The sequence below is a fragment of the Ceratotherium simum genome, chromosome 2 (genome assembly GCF_057802395.1).
Source record: "Ceratotherium simum simum isolate JZ-2026a chromosome 2, ASM5780239v1, whole genome shotgun sequence".
NCBI classification, from domain to species: domain Eukaryota; kingdom Metazoa; phylum Chordata; class Mammalia; order Perissodactyla; family Rhinocerotidae; genus Ceratotherium; species Ceratotherium simum.
The window spans coordinates 38,856,521-38,871,493 of NC_141901.1; the positions used below are offsets into that span (position 1 = coordinate 38,856,521).

A 14,973-nucleotide genomic window follows, 5' to 3' on the forward strand; every position below is an offset into this window, starting at 1 on the left:
TGGCTATTGTGAATAATGCTGCAATGAACACAGGGGTGCATGTACCTTTACAAATTGGTATTTTCAAGTTCTTTGGACAAATACCATATGATTTCCTTCATTAAGTAGTAGATAATAACAACAATAAACAAACACAAAGGGACAGAGATTGGATTGGTGGTTACCAGAGGGGAAGGGGGGAGGCAGGAGGGTGAAAGGGATAATTCGGTACATGTGTGTGGTGATGGGTTGTAATTAGTATTTTGGTGGTGAACATGATGTAATCTATGCAGAATTAGAAGTACAATGATGTACACCTGAAATTTTTACAATGTCATAAACCAATGTTACTGCAATAAACAAAAAATTAAAAAAAAAAAAGAAATTATAGAAGACAAAAATAAATGGAAACACATCCCATGTTCATGGATTAGAAGACTTAATATTGTTAAGATGTCAATAATACCCAAAGCAATCTACAGATTCAATGCAATACTTATCAAAATTCCAATGATGTTTTTTGCAGAAGTAGAAAAATCCATACTAAAATTCATATGGAATCTCAAAAGATGCCGAATAGCCAAAACAATCGTGAAAAAGAATGGAGCTGGAAGCAACACATTTCCTTCTTTCAAAATTTATTGCAAATCTACAGTAATCAAAATAGTGCAGTACTGGCATAAAGACAGACATATAGACCAATGGAGTAGAATAGCAAGCCCAGAAATAAACGGTCACATATATGGTCAAGTGATTTTTGGGAAGGGTGTCAAGACCATTCAATAGGGAAAGGATAGCCTTTTCAACAAACGTTGCTGGGAAAACTGAATACCCACGTGCAAAAGAATGAAGTTTGTCCTTTACCTAACACCATAGACAAAATTAACTTAAAATGGATCACAGACTTAAATTTAAGACCTAAAACTATAAAAGTCTTAGAATAAAATATAGGGCAAAAACTTCATGACATTGGATTTATACATTTTTTTTGGCACACACCAAAGACACAGGCAAAAAAATTAAAAAATAGGTGAATTGGACTTCATGAAAATTAAAAAAAATTGTGCATCAAAAGGCAATATCAACAGAATGAAAAGGCAACCCAGAGAATGAGAGAAAATATTTATAAATCATATATATAATAAGGGATTAATATCCAGAATATATAGAGAACTCCTAAAACTCAATAACAAAAAAACAAACAACCCAATTAAAAAGTGGGTAAAGGACTTGAATAGACATTTCTCCAAAGACGATATATAATGGCCAATAAACACGTGAGAAAATGCTCAAAATCACTGATTATTAGGAAAATGCAAATCAAAACTACAATGAAATACCACCTCACAACCGTTAGGATGGCTACTATTAAAAAAATGGAAAATAACAAGTGTTGACAAGGATGTGGAGAAATTGGAACCCTGTGTACTGTTGATGGGAATGTAAAATGGTGCAACTATTATGGAGAACAGTATGGAGGTTCCCCAAAAAATTAAAAATAGAACTACTATCTGATCCAGAAATTCCACTGTTAGGTATAAATCTTCAAAAATTGAAAGCAGGTTCTCAAAGAGATATTTGTACACCCATGTACATATCAGCATTATTCGTAATAGCTAAAACATGGAAGCAACCCATGTATCCATCAGTAGGTAAATGGATAAGCAAAATGTGGTGTACACATACAATGGGATATTATTTAGACTTAAAAAGAAAAAAAATTCTGATATGTGCTACAACATTGATGAATCTTGAGGCCATTATGCTAAGTGAAATAAGCCAGTCACTAAAAGACAAATACTATATGATTCCACTTATATAAGATACTTAGAGTAGTCAAAATCATAGAGACAGAAAGTAGAATGGTGGTTTCCAGGAACTGGAGAGTGGGAAAATGGAGAGTTATTTTTTAATGGGTATAGAGTTTCAGTCTTACAAGATGAAAAGTTATGGAGATAAATGGTGGTTATGTTTGGATCACATTATAAATGTATTTAATGACATTGAACTGTGCACTTAAAAATGATTATGATGGTAAATTTTATGTTATGTGTATTTTACCACAATAAAAAAAAGTTGGGAAAAAAAGAAATATGAGGCCTGACATGGGTGGAAAGGCACACTAAGATGCACAAAGTACATGTAAAGACTTACCCCTGAGGCGCTTAGCATTTGGCCCAGGTCACTTTATATTGCAAAGGATGTACAGAAGGGCCAAACTCAAGCCATCTATTTAGATTTAGCAGGACCCCTACATCAAAAGCAGGACTTGGCATTTCCACCCTGATTAAGCAGCTGGTGCCACCTGTTTTGCAGCCAACACACGGTACATTTTCAAGTCGAATCATTCCCATTCAAGGAATGGTCCCCATACTCCTTCCCTTTTAGCCAATCTCTGATGCAAAGAAGAGCTTAAGATCCTTACCAATGTTCTCTTGCCAATGACGCACACAGCTTATATCTAAAGCACTGCACGCAGACTGGCTCATCCAGGTTAGCAGAAGCAGCAATCTTACAGTTCACGTTCCACATTATTTATTAATAATCCCATATATTAATAAAAAACATAATTATTTTCTGTTCTTCTTGGCTGTCCTATTTCTATAATCATCAATTAAAATGGAAATCACTGTTGCTATTGCTGTTCTGGATATTTTTATGCCAATCTGGATCAATTTGATCACCCATACAATCACTAATTATTGAGGAACTATTGCATGCCAGGCAAAGTTCCAGCAGCTGGAAATACAACAATGAATAAATAGATAAGTTCTCACTCTTATGAAACCTACATTTTATTGCGGGCATCAGATATACAACAATGATAGATAGATGAAGAGAGAGAGATAGATACATACATAGATAGATGTTAGTGCTAAATGCTGTATAGAAAAATAAAGCAAGGTAATTGGATAGAGAGTAATGAGATCCTACTTTAGATAGGTGTGGAAGTATAGGTTTAAAGCTAAGACTCAGGTGTCAGTAATGTTGAGAAATGAACCTTGTTTTTAGTTATTATTTCTATCAATAATAATTTCTAAGATTTATCGAACACTTTACATATATGATTCTTTTTACTAATAGCTTGAGATATAATCATTATTAGCTCCATTTTACAAAGGAATAGACTGAGACTCAGAGAGATAAAAAAGTTTTAAAACACCAAGATTACAGAACTAATAAAGGACAGAAACAGGATTCAAACTCAGGTTTTCCTGAATTCCAAAACTATGCTGGGTGTTTCCTTTATTAAGTGATCTTGTATATATACTTAACTAAAACTTCCGGTGAACTATGTTTCCTCCCTCAGTTCCAGTGTCTCGCCCTGTCCTCACTGTCAACCCTGCTGGGGCCCAGCCTGTGGTGGGAGAACTGTTGGAGCTTCACTGTGAGGCCCAAAGAGGGTCTCCCCCAATCCTGTACTGGTTTTATCATGACAATGACACACTGGGGAACAGCTTGGCCCCCTTTGGAGGAGGAGCATCCTTCAACCTCTCTCTGATGGCACAGCATTCTGGGAACTACTCCTGTGGGGCCGACAATGGCCTGGGGGTCCAATGCAGTGAGATGGTGACACTCAACTTTACAGGTGGGTTGGTGGTATCTGGGCATAGGTTACAGTTATGGTCAATAAAATATTTCTCCAACAGGTTGTATGAATACTATTAATGTCAAAGAGTTTTTGAACATGACACCAAGGCTTGAGACTTCTGGAGATTGGTACTGATTTCATGGAGGAGAGGAAAAGGGAATAAATTTTAATCTTAAATGCTGCCGATCAATATGCCATTATTTTGAAATTTATGAAATATACTAGTGATAATTAAAATGGAGAAATCAGAACCTGGCAAAAATCTGTCTATCGATCTCTAGCTCCCACCTACATGGTTTTTATCTAGATCACAAATATTTGCCACTGGAACTCACGTGTAGGTCTCTCCACTTAGGGTCTTCCAGGAACAAAATAATCCTTATCACTGTGGGAGTCATCGGGGGGCTGCTAAGTATCCTTGGCCTTGCTGCTACTGCTGCTCTGATGGGCAACTTCAAGACCCAAAGGAAATCAGGTGGGTATCTACTTCTTACCTTTTGATATTGTGACTTACGCCATTGCTATAATAATTTGGACTTGTGTGGTGCATCTGATAAATGTCAATTATTCCCTCCAAGTACTAGGCTCTCAGTTCTAATCACTGCCACTCTGTAGGCAATAGTGACAAAAAGATAGAATAAGTTTTTCAATGAAGTTGTTATTCCATGTGTTTGAGATTTAAATCAGGTAGCAGAGTTTTGCTTCCAATTAAAAATTAGAAAGTTAAGTACTTACTGTTCTACCCCCAGTCCAAAGCTTACTGAAAACAAAAAGAATGAAGAATAAAGTCCTCTATTTGTAACAACAAAAAGCCAATAGCCATAGGTGTAAACCATAAACTCTGAGATATATTGGAATTCTTGTCAAATATAGTGTAATTTGGATAAAATTAACACAGAATGCTGAGAATGAAATTAAATTAAATTAAAATTTCTGTTTGTTTATTGCTAGTATATAGAAACACAATTGATTTTTGTATGGCCTCATATCCTGCAACCTCACTAAACACACTTATTAGTTGCAGCATCTCTTTTGTAGATTTTGTCAGATTTTCTATGTAGGTGATCATGTCATTGGCGAATAAAGATAGATTTACTCCTTCCTTTTCAATCTGGATTCCTTTTACTTCTTTCTTGCCTTAGTGCACTGGCTAGAACCTCTTATACAATGTTAAACAGAAGTGGTGAGAGCAGACATTGTTGTCTTGTTCCTGATCTTAAGAGGAAAGTATTTTTTCTCTCACCATTAAATATATGTTAGCTATGGATTTTTTGTAGATGCTCCTTATTAGGCTCAGGAAGTCCTTACTATTTGTAATTTTCTGAGAGTTTTTATAGGCAAAAATGCTTGTCAGATATTTTTTCTACATACTTGAGATGATCATATGATTTTCTTTTCTAATCTATTGCTATGGATTTTTAATTTTGAACAATGAACCTGCCTTGCATTTCTGGGGTCAACCTCATTTGGCCGTGATTGTTGGATTTGATTTGCTAAAATTTTGTTAGGAATGTTTGCATCTATGTTCATAAGGGTTATTGGTTGGTAGCTGCTTTTTGTTGTCGTGCTTTTTTCTGAATTGATGTCAAGGCAATACCTACTTATTTACCACATTCCGTTCACTAATGTGATTATTGATAGGCTTAGATTTGTCTATTATTTTGCTATTTGTTTTCTATTTGTACCAGCTGTTCTTTGTTTTCCTTTTCTTCTACCTTCTTTTGGATCAATTGAGTATTTTTCATGATTCAATTTTATTTCGTTTGTTGGCTTTAGCTATATAACTCTTTGTTATTTTAGTCATTGTTTTAGGGTTTATAGTATGCATATGTAACATCACAGTCTATCTTCAAGTGATATTATATCACTTCACATATAGTATAAGAATATTACTGTAGTGTACTCCATTTCTCCTCTCCTGGCTACATCATTCTTATTTTTGCAAACAATCAATTATCTTTTAAAGAAAATTAAACATAATTTTAAAATCTTATATATTTATTCATGTAGTAACTTCCAATGTCCTTCATTCCTTTATGTATATCCATATTTTCATTTGGTATCATTTTCTTTCTGCCCAAAAGATTTCTTTTAACATTTCTTATAGTATGGGTCTTCTGGTGATGCATTATTTCAGCTTTTGTGTGTCTGTAAAAGTATTTTGCACTCATTTGTGAAAGATATATTTGCTGGCATCGAATTCTAGGTTGAAAATTTTTTTCTTTCAGTATTTTAGAGATATTGCTCTACTGTCTTCTTGTGTGAGTTGTTTCTGACAAGAAATCTGCTATTATTCTTATCTTTGTTCTTCTATTTTATTTATTTATTTATTTATTTATTTTTAATTTTTCGTTTATTGCAGTAACATTGGTTTATAACATTGTATGAGTTTCAGGTGTACATCATTAGACTTCTATTTCTGCATAGATTACATCATGTTCACCACCCAAATACTAATTACAACCCATCACCACACACTTGTGCCAAATTATCCCTTTCGCCCTCCTCCCTCCCCCCTTCCCCTCTGGTAACCAACAATCCAATCTCTGTCTCTATGTGTTTGTTTGTTGTTGTTGTTATTATCTACTACTTAATGAGGGAAATCATATGGTATTTGACCTTCTCCCTCTGACTTATTTCACTTTGCATAATACCCTCGATGGGAGACTACTTATTTTTCTCTCTAAATATTTTTTTTGTGGATCAGGAATCTTTGAATGTATGGACTGTTTTACACAGTGCTTTGGGTGCTTCTAAGGTTTCAAGACTTTATATTTTGGAATTACTAATCCTTTACTTTCTGTCTTTCTCTCTATGTGGTGTAACATGGCGACTCCTTTTCTATCAGGCTAAATGCTTCTTTCTGTTCTCCCTTTCTCAGGGTTCATACTGAAAATCAAGCAAATAAACGAATAATGAAAGATATGGATCTCAGTTCAATGAAAAAGCTTACATATTTTTCTTAATGATGCTTCTCAAGCATTGTCTTCTTACCCCTCTTTTCATGTCAATCAATGAGCTTCCATTCTTCTGTTTCTTTGTATGAAAAATGGCATCAACATTGTGATTGATAATTTAAAGCTACTTAGTATTTTCTTAAATAAAATTACATATAAAATTATGTGTATATATAATTTTAAAAAATATGTAAAGAGAATCAGAGCACTAATTCCAATAGTACTCATCACAAAATCTGTCATTTTTTTGGGGTCTATTACATGCAATTTTGTAGTTCGTCTCATTTTCCCAATTTTTCAATAAGTACATTTCAGTTCAATTCAACTGATATTATTATCACTATATTAGAGAGAAGAAATAGAGATTTTGGGAAGTTAAGTAACCTTTCCAAATTCACATATCTATTAAGAGTCAGAGTTAGGGCTTAACTTGGGTCTTTCTAACCGTTGGGTCCATATTCTCTTCATTACACCTTGATGCCTTGTAGAAGGCTGGTCACACCTCCTACTTTCAAAATTACTTTTCTATCTCATTGCTTATCTGGGATGTCATTTATCAATCCCTAATATACTAGAAGTGCAGACATCAGAACCTCAGTGTTGAAGTTGATAATATTCAAAAAACAGATTGCTCAGTCAACACAACACCAACACCAACACCACCAGGGAAGGAAAGATCAACAACCATCATTTTATGTGATCCGTGAGGGCAGGAGCCCAGGAAGTCCTGTCATTCCATATCTAGGGGAAGTGTTATTTTAAATAGCAAACTCAACTAGGGAATTCTGACAGTCCACCAATCAGAGGTTCTCTTCCTTTCTTATCTCAAAATCTTGCCTACTGTACTTTCCTCATAGTAAAATCTTCCTTCTCATTATTGGCCAGACTTCTCAGGGAGGAGCTCAGCCCTTCCAAATTTTTCTCAATGTGAACAGTTTTGCTCCTTAAGTCTGACTGTATCATACAAGTTACCAGAGGGAGTGATAAATTTATTGACTCTATAATTAACTGCATGGTTTATAATTCCAGTATCAAGTATTTGGCAACTAAATTAAATTCTCCAAACCCCAGTTTCTTTAGCTATATAATGGTCATAATAATAGTACCTACCTTTTAGGTGCTATGAGACAATCTATGTAAACTGCTTAGCACAGTGCCTGGCCCATATATCTTCAGTGAATATTAGCTTGTATTATAAATAGCCACCTTCTGGGTCTGTTTTCTCTTTTACAAATGAAGAGAATATTTTCAACATTCTAGGCACTAGGAATAGAAAATAATTAAGACAAGGTTTGCAGCCTCAAGTTACACACCATTTCATGAAGGAGAGAGTTAGAGACAAATGTAGAAATAGATATTACATATTACAATACAAATTACATATAGTAATTTTAATATTGCAGGGTTCTATGTGCATGGAGATAGATCACTTAATCCAGCCTGCTGGTATCAGGGAAAGCTCTGGAGAAGGAAAAGTAAGTTGGAATTAGCCAGGGAAAAGAGAAGGAATGAAAGGGTATGGAGAAAACAATATGCACCTAGTGTTGGAATGGCTTTGCAAGAGTCATAAATAAAGAGAGATCTGAGCTTATTGTGGTAGTCCTATTGATTCATGCTTGTTTAAGAATTCTGTATCAGTTTTAACCCCTCTTGAGGCCTTAGTGTCCTTGTCTCTCCTCATAGGGTTGCAGTCAGGATAGATGAGTGGGAGTGAGGCAAGGAGTTGGCCCAGGTTAAACATTTAGTTGTCTCTCTTCTGCTACTTGGTCACAACTACTTAGAGTTCACGCTGCTATTATTGATTGAATAAAGATTCAGAATAATCGTTATTCTGGGCAAATGTCTTTCAAAACCCCACCTTCCTTATCTACAACATGACATGGGGGGTGGGGTTGGATGTTTTCTAAGATTCACTGTAGCTGAGATCTAGAATGAATCTGATATCTAGGAAAGGGCATTCTAACATAGAGCATGTTATCCACACAGCTCACTTATCATCAATGTTCTTTTGTTTGTTTTTCAGGAGGACTTTCTGCCACTGGAACACCTAGGTGAGGTCTCTGTTTCTTGCGCTGTCAACATTTTCATGATTTATTTATACTCACAAGATAGGGCCATGGAATTACGTACATTAAACAAAATATTTGATGGGACTTCCTATTAACATTTTCAAATTCTTATTAAGTCCAAAAATGTGATTAAGAAGGCCACTTTCAATCACATTTGTGACTAATACTCACTTATACCTACTTATATACAGAATTCATGTTATTTGCTATCCATGTTAATTTATCTGCTTCCTTAGTTGTGCTCCAGTAGAGAATTGACCACTAACATCTTAATATCTCATAGGGCTACAATTCATTCATTGCCTTATTGTACATTCCTCCACTCACACACTCATTCAAGAAATTATTATTGAATGCCTGCAATGTTCAATTCATAATATTAACTGTAGAAGGAAATGCAATTGGGGGAGAAAACCACAACACTTTTCATGAAAAGCCTTCATGGTAACTTACAAGAAATGTAGATTATTGTAATATGAGATAGAAAATTGAAAGGGATCTTTTACAAAAGACAAAAGTCAAATTCTGTGAGAATGCAGAAGTCTTTGTGTATCAATGTCGAAGCATTTAAATTTTTTAAAATAAAAAATTAGGCAAATACAAGTGTTTACTCTATCAAAGTGACCTTGAGACTGTGGAGCATTTGCCCTCTGACCTTGCCTCAGCCAGCTTTCTCTGCATTGCTGCTCTGGGCTTCATCTTGTGCCACATCCCTTCTGACATTTTCTCGAAAGAGTCATGCAGATTCTTAGAGTCAGCAGCCATGATACTTTTGCATGAACTGCTAGTCTCTTCCTGGGTATTGATTTCCCTGAGACTCTGTATAATATACAAATGCTTCTCCCTTGTCTCTTTCCCCCTCTGTCACAATTACAGTCCCAATGAGTGTCAGGAGCCTTCCTCATCCAGGCCCTTCAGGATAGACCCCCAAGAGCCCACTTATTCTGAGCCACCAGCCTTAATGGAGCTGCAGCCAGTGTACAGCAATGGTGAGAACTTTGTAAGGTGCAAAGGGCTCCAGAGACAAGCCAGGGAGGGAGGAGAGATTGAGCAACAGTCCATGGCCCAGTCACTTTAAATTTAAAAATGGCATTCCTGTTACTATGTTGGGAATAGAACTTGGTGGCTGGGAGGAAGGATCTAGAATGTGGGCTCTTGAGTACAGCCAGCTATGATCTATTCTCTCACAGTGAATCCTGGAGATAGCGAACTGGTTTATTCCCAGATCTGGAGCATCCAGCATACAAAAGAAAATTTAGGTAAGACACCTTCCAGCCAAGTAGAGGTGAGGTGACAGTGTGTTATCAGATCTAGCAAGAAGTCTTTGATCAAAAAGTCATCTCAAATGTGAGTCCAAAATGGAAGAAATTACCTGCCTCTCTTGTATTGCCAATCATATAATCATATCAATTCCCTCTTACCTGTCTACACTGCTACCACTACCCCACAGACTCTTTGAAGACAGACACTATAATTTTTCATTAATGTATCAATAGCATCTAGTACAATGCTTAGAAAACTAAAATATTTTTTGAATGAATGAATGAATGAACATAATTGCTAAATTAAGCTTCTCATAATCTAATGTGCAGACAACTGTAATTCTCTTAACTAGTCTCTTTATTTCTAATCTTCTTCTCTTCCAACCTTCCAACAATCTGTTTCCAGCATGATCCCTCTGAGATGCCCAATTGTTCACATCATTGGCTAGATTAACTGCCTGCAATGACTGTCTATCCTCAAGCATGACCCTCACCTCCCTCTGCACTTTGGCTCTCCTCTAAGCTCTTCCTTATGTCCTTATTCTAGCCATATTGATCTCTTGGCATTTTTCTGATCATACTGGGCTGTTTCATGCTTTGGTACTCATGCTTCTTATTTGTCTTGCAATGTCCTTGACCTTAGTTTACCTGCTGACCCTTGCTCACATTTCAAGACACAGTTCAGGAGCCACTATGAAACTTTGAGTGACTTCCACCAGCCCTTCTTATGTCCTAACCTGGGAGAAACTGATTACCTTTTCATAGTTACGTAGTGTAGTTCAATGTGTATGTCTATCTTGGTGCCCATAATACTTGTTGCATTTTTCCATGTCTATTCCTCCCTTTAAAAATTATAGGCTTCTTGATCATATGGACTGAGTTTGTGTGGTTTCTGTCTCCTTACAGCTTATCAAGGCTTAATAGAAGGTCATTGTTCAATGAATGCTTATTGGCTGAATAAATAAGTGAAAGAGATCCAAAGAACCCTTAGGAAGAATGGAAGAAATACACATACTGAATTTCCTTAATGCTCTACTGCAAATCCTTGGCTTCCTGGGAAATTGCTGTGTGGCCTTAGAATACCAAGCCCCTCTCTGTCCTCCTCCAATTTCCCTATGCAAAATGAAGTGAATCATATCTGCCACCTTCTCCCAGATGATCAGTATAGTCTTAGAGGCTCTGGGGGGTGCTGTGGGAAGCTTCTCTGCTGGGGTTGTGATGGCAGTGGAGAAAGAAGGAAATCATCAAGAAAGTCATTCTGGGCATTTGATAGGCAAGGGAAAGGCTTATGAGTGTGTGTGTGGAGGGGAGGGCGTTGGTAGAATGCTTTGTCTGTGAGGACTTGGAAGAATTCAGCAGAGGAAACAGTCAAGAGAGGAGTCAGCAGAGAAAAGATTGTCTCAGAATGCACTGTGAGTAGATTTTAAGTTAGAATATATCACCCACAGTTTAATACTTTTTTTCCCCCTCCCATCCAACAGCAAGTGCACCAAGGATGCATTGGGAGCATAAGGTGGGTCACTTTTTCTGGCTTTATTTCCCTTCTGTTCTTCCTCACCTATATTTAGGTACTTACTGTTTATGTTTTTTTCCCACTAGGGACCTACAGTCATCTATTCAGAGTTGAAGAAGGCACATCCAGATGACTCTGCAGTGCAGGCTAGCAGTAGAGGCAGCACCCATGGAGATGCTACAGAAAACTATGAGAATGTCCCATGTGCATCATCAGCCTTGGACCACTAGCCCTTTACTCAGAGCGGCCCCCAGAGAACCTGCAAAGCAGCCCGTGCCATTCTCCCTGTTTTCTCCAACCGTGCACCCTCTGCCTCCAGGACCCAGTCTCCCAGGAGGCTGGGCAGTAGGGGATGTGAGACTGTGTGAAATATCTGCCAGCCTGCTCTGTCCCCAAGTCTGTGTGATCTCTAGGAACAGAGTGGGCAGCATTTGAGTAAATGCTGCATTCTTTTCACAGTAGAGATACATATGAAGGCAGGTGGGCCTTTGGCACCTGGGCCTGTGGAATAGAGGAGGAGAGGGAAAAGGTCTAGGCAGGATCAAGAGGGTATTACATGGTCATTTGATCTAAGCATGATCAAAAGCTTTTAAAGTACTATCTCTGCATAAACAATTCGCTCTAAACATTTTTTTTTCCTTTTGTGTGTGGTTGATAGTGGCTTTGCTGATGTTCTGGTGTATATACTATGTTTCAGCTACCAAATTGGAAATGACCTAAAGGATTGATTCTATCTACTTGTGTACTATTTCTTCATGCAATGTGCATCAGTACTAAGAAATTTTTAAAAAATAACCCAATCTATTTAATGGGAGAGAGCTTCCAAATTATCTGACTAAATAGTATTATGGGCTGAATTGTGTTCCCTCAAATTTCATATGTTCGAGCCCTAACCTCCAGTGTGACTATACTTGGAGACAGGGCCTTTAAGGTGGTAATTAAGTTAAATGAGGTCATAAGGGCAGGCCCTAATCCAATTGGACTGGTGTCCTTACAAGAAGAAGATACACTGGGAATATCTCTGTCTCTCTTCATGCACACAGAAGAAAGGTCACGTGAGTACACAGCAAGAAGGCAGCCATCTGCACAGCCAGAAGGTGGCCAGGAAGAGAAGTCCCACCAGAAAGCAACCCTACTAGCCCCTTGATCTTGGACTTCCAGCCTCTAGAACTATGAGAATATAAATGTCAGATGTTTAAGCCACCTGGTCTGTGGCATTTTGTTATGGCAGCCAGAGCAGACTAATACAGATTTAAACATAGATTTATAGATGATAAATGATTAGTGATGATGATGATGATGATGATGATGATGATGATGATAATGATAGATAAATAAAATAGATGCAAATATATGACACACACACACTCTCAGCCTACGCAGAATTTTATGTCTTCAAGATACTTCCTCTTTCACAAGACTAAACATTCCTTCTACCTGTAGCAGCTCAGTTTTACTGTATAATTATGAAACATCCACTATTTGAAAGCTACAGAAGCATCAGCACCAACGTTGGAAGCCCAGTAGAGCCAATGATTCACATGACTCACATGACAAAGCTTAGCGTCACTTGGGAGCCCTCATGACCTGAGCTAGCGGTGGATGTAGAGATAGATGCAAGGCAATCAGTGGGCTCAAGGGAGGACATTCCCTCCCATTGCTCAAAGACTCCTAACCCTTTCCTCAACTGACTGGCAAATATTGAGCAACTACCACCGAAGAAAAAATTTTAAAAAAGCATGCCGTTTGTGCTTAAGTCTCAGGAAAAATGGCAGAATCACTTTTATTTATAAGTTCTGCTTAGGCAGGAAAGGAATAACTGAAATTGTTAGCCTCTATCACCCAGTATTACACTGAACTTTTTATAGCTCTGAAAACAATAGACCTGAAGAAAAGATCTGTAAATTCACTGATGACTGATGTATATCAACTGATACAATTTATGGACATCATTGATTTTACACCAGCCATTGTTCATGACTTTAAATAAATAACACAATAATGCTTTGAGAACCTGGAAAAGAGCTCAAGCATAAAAGTATTAAATGTATTTCCAATTTTATGCTTTTCCCCTTGGGGGTCAGAAGCTTAGACAACAGCAAGTGTAACATATACTTTAGAAAAATGCAATCTGATTTGAGGTTTTTAATTATAGGCTTATGAATTCAACTAGCAAGCTAATTTGCCAAGGAAAAAAAATATTTCTTTCTTAAAGAGGAGATACATATTTTTATTATGAAAGAGGACTTAAATGTCTTGTCTGCATATTAGTAGGTACAAAATGAAATCTAGAATGTATGCTTGACCTTTAGAGGTGAAAAGAATTCATGTAATCTTTGTAATCTATAGGTGTAATCTATCTCTGTGCTTAAATTTTTCTCCAAATGCCTCCCCACTTTGGGATCCAGGAAGAATAAAGCTGTATAATGGCGGAGGGGGACATGTCACTAAGTGCCAGCTCTGAGAAATCCATCTTAAAGAGTGGTGAAAAAAGACAAATGTTTCTTTATTGACTTAAGAGAGAGAAAATTCCTAAAGGAGAAAGACAGCTTCTAGGCAGCATCCCATGGATGGTGAGAGTCACTCTCCGGGAATGCATAACAATGGTGCATCAGCACCAAGGACAGCAGCCTCTAAGACAAAGAGAATTGACAAATGCCAGCGAGAGATGGGGACCAGAGGGACTCTACAGTGCACAGAATAACTCCAAGTGTATGGGGACCTCCCTCCCAGAACTTCTTATCCATGTCCTCAAACTGAGGGCAAATAGTAGTACCTGTAAGCAGTCAGGAAGAGTCTAAGGAATATTTGGGAAAAGATCAAAGAGGAAATTATGTTTCCAACTAGTCAAGAAGGTAACAATTGAGGCATCAAGATTTGAGGCATTACTATAATTTCTTTCTTTACAATTTATTCATTTTATTCGTTTACAAATTTATTGATGAATAATTTATGCATAATAAACTGCACATATTTAAAGTATACAAGTCAATGAATTTTGACAGATAATATACATCCGTGAGACAACCATGACAATCAAGATCCCATATATCTCCATCACCCCCCAAAATTTCCTTGTCCCCTAAGCAATACATCTTTCCCTCCACCTCCATCTTATGCAATCACAAATATGCTTTCTGTCACGACAGATTAAAGTGTATTTTCTGAAATTTTATATAAATAGAATCCTACAGTATATACTTTTATTGTGTCTGGCTTCTTTTACTAAGCAAAAAGATTTTGAGATTCATTCACATTGTTTCATGTATCCATAGTATATTCCTTTTCATTGTTAAGTAATATTCCATTGTATGGACATGCCACATTTGCTTATCCGCTTACTTGTTAATGAACATTTGGATTGTTTCATTTGTCATTATTAAAAATAAAGCTGCTATAAAAATTCATGTACAAGTATTTGTGTGAACATATGTTTCTATTGCTCCTTTGTAATACCTAGGAGTGTAATTGCTGGGTCACATAGTAGATTTATGTTTAACATTTTAAAGGTTGCAACACTCTTTTCCAAAATGACTGTACCATATTACATTCCCAAGAGCAGTGTATGATAGTTACAGTTGCTCCACATCCTTGCCAACAC

At 36.9% G+C, this 14,973-nt stretch overlaps 1 protein-coding gene across 1 annotated transcript in view; it reads left to right on the top strand.

Moving 5' to 3' along the window:
* FCRL3 (Fc receptor like 3) overlaps positions 1-14,703 on the top strand; it is a 59,225-nt gene extending 44,522 nt beyond the window's left edge. The window contains exons 7-13 of the mRNA XM_087417606.1: positions 3,290-3,568; positions 3,879-4,046; positions 8,552-8,579; positions 9,474-9,586; positions 9,788-9,856; positions 11,341-11,372; positions 11,459-14,703. Of these exons, the coding sequence (XP_087273732.1) occupies positions 3,290-3,568; positions 3,879-4,046; positions 8,552-8,579; positions 9,474-9,586; positions 9,788-9,856; positions 11,341-11,372; positions 11,459-11,602 (833 nt within the window). The 3' untranslated portion in view covers positions 11,603-14,703. The remainder of the gene's footprint in view (positions 1-3,289; positions 3,569-3,878; positions 4,047-8,551; positions 8,580-9,473; positions 9,587-9,787; positions 9,857-11,340; positions 11,373-11,458) is intronic.
* Positions 14,704-14,973: the final 270 nt, after the last annotated feature.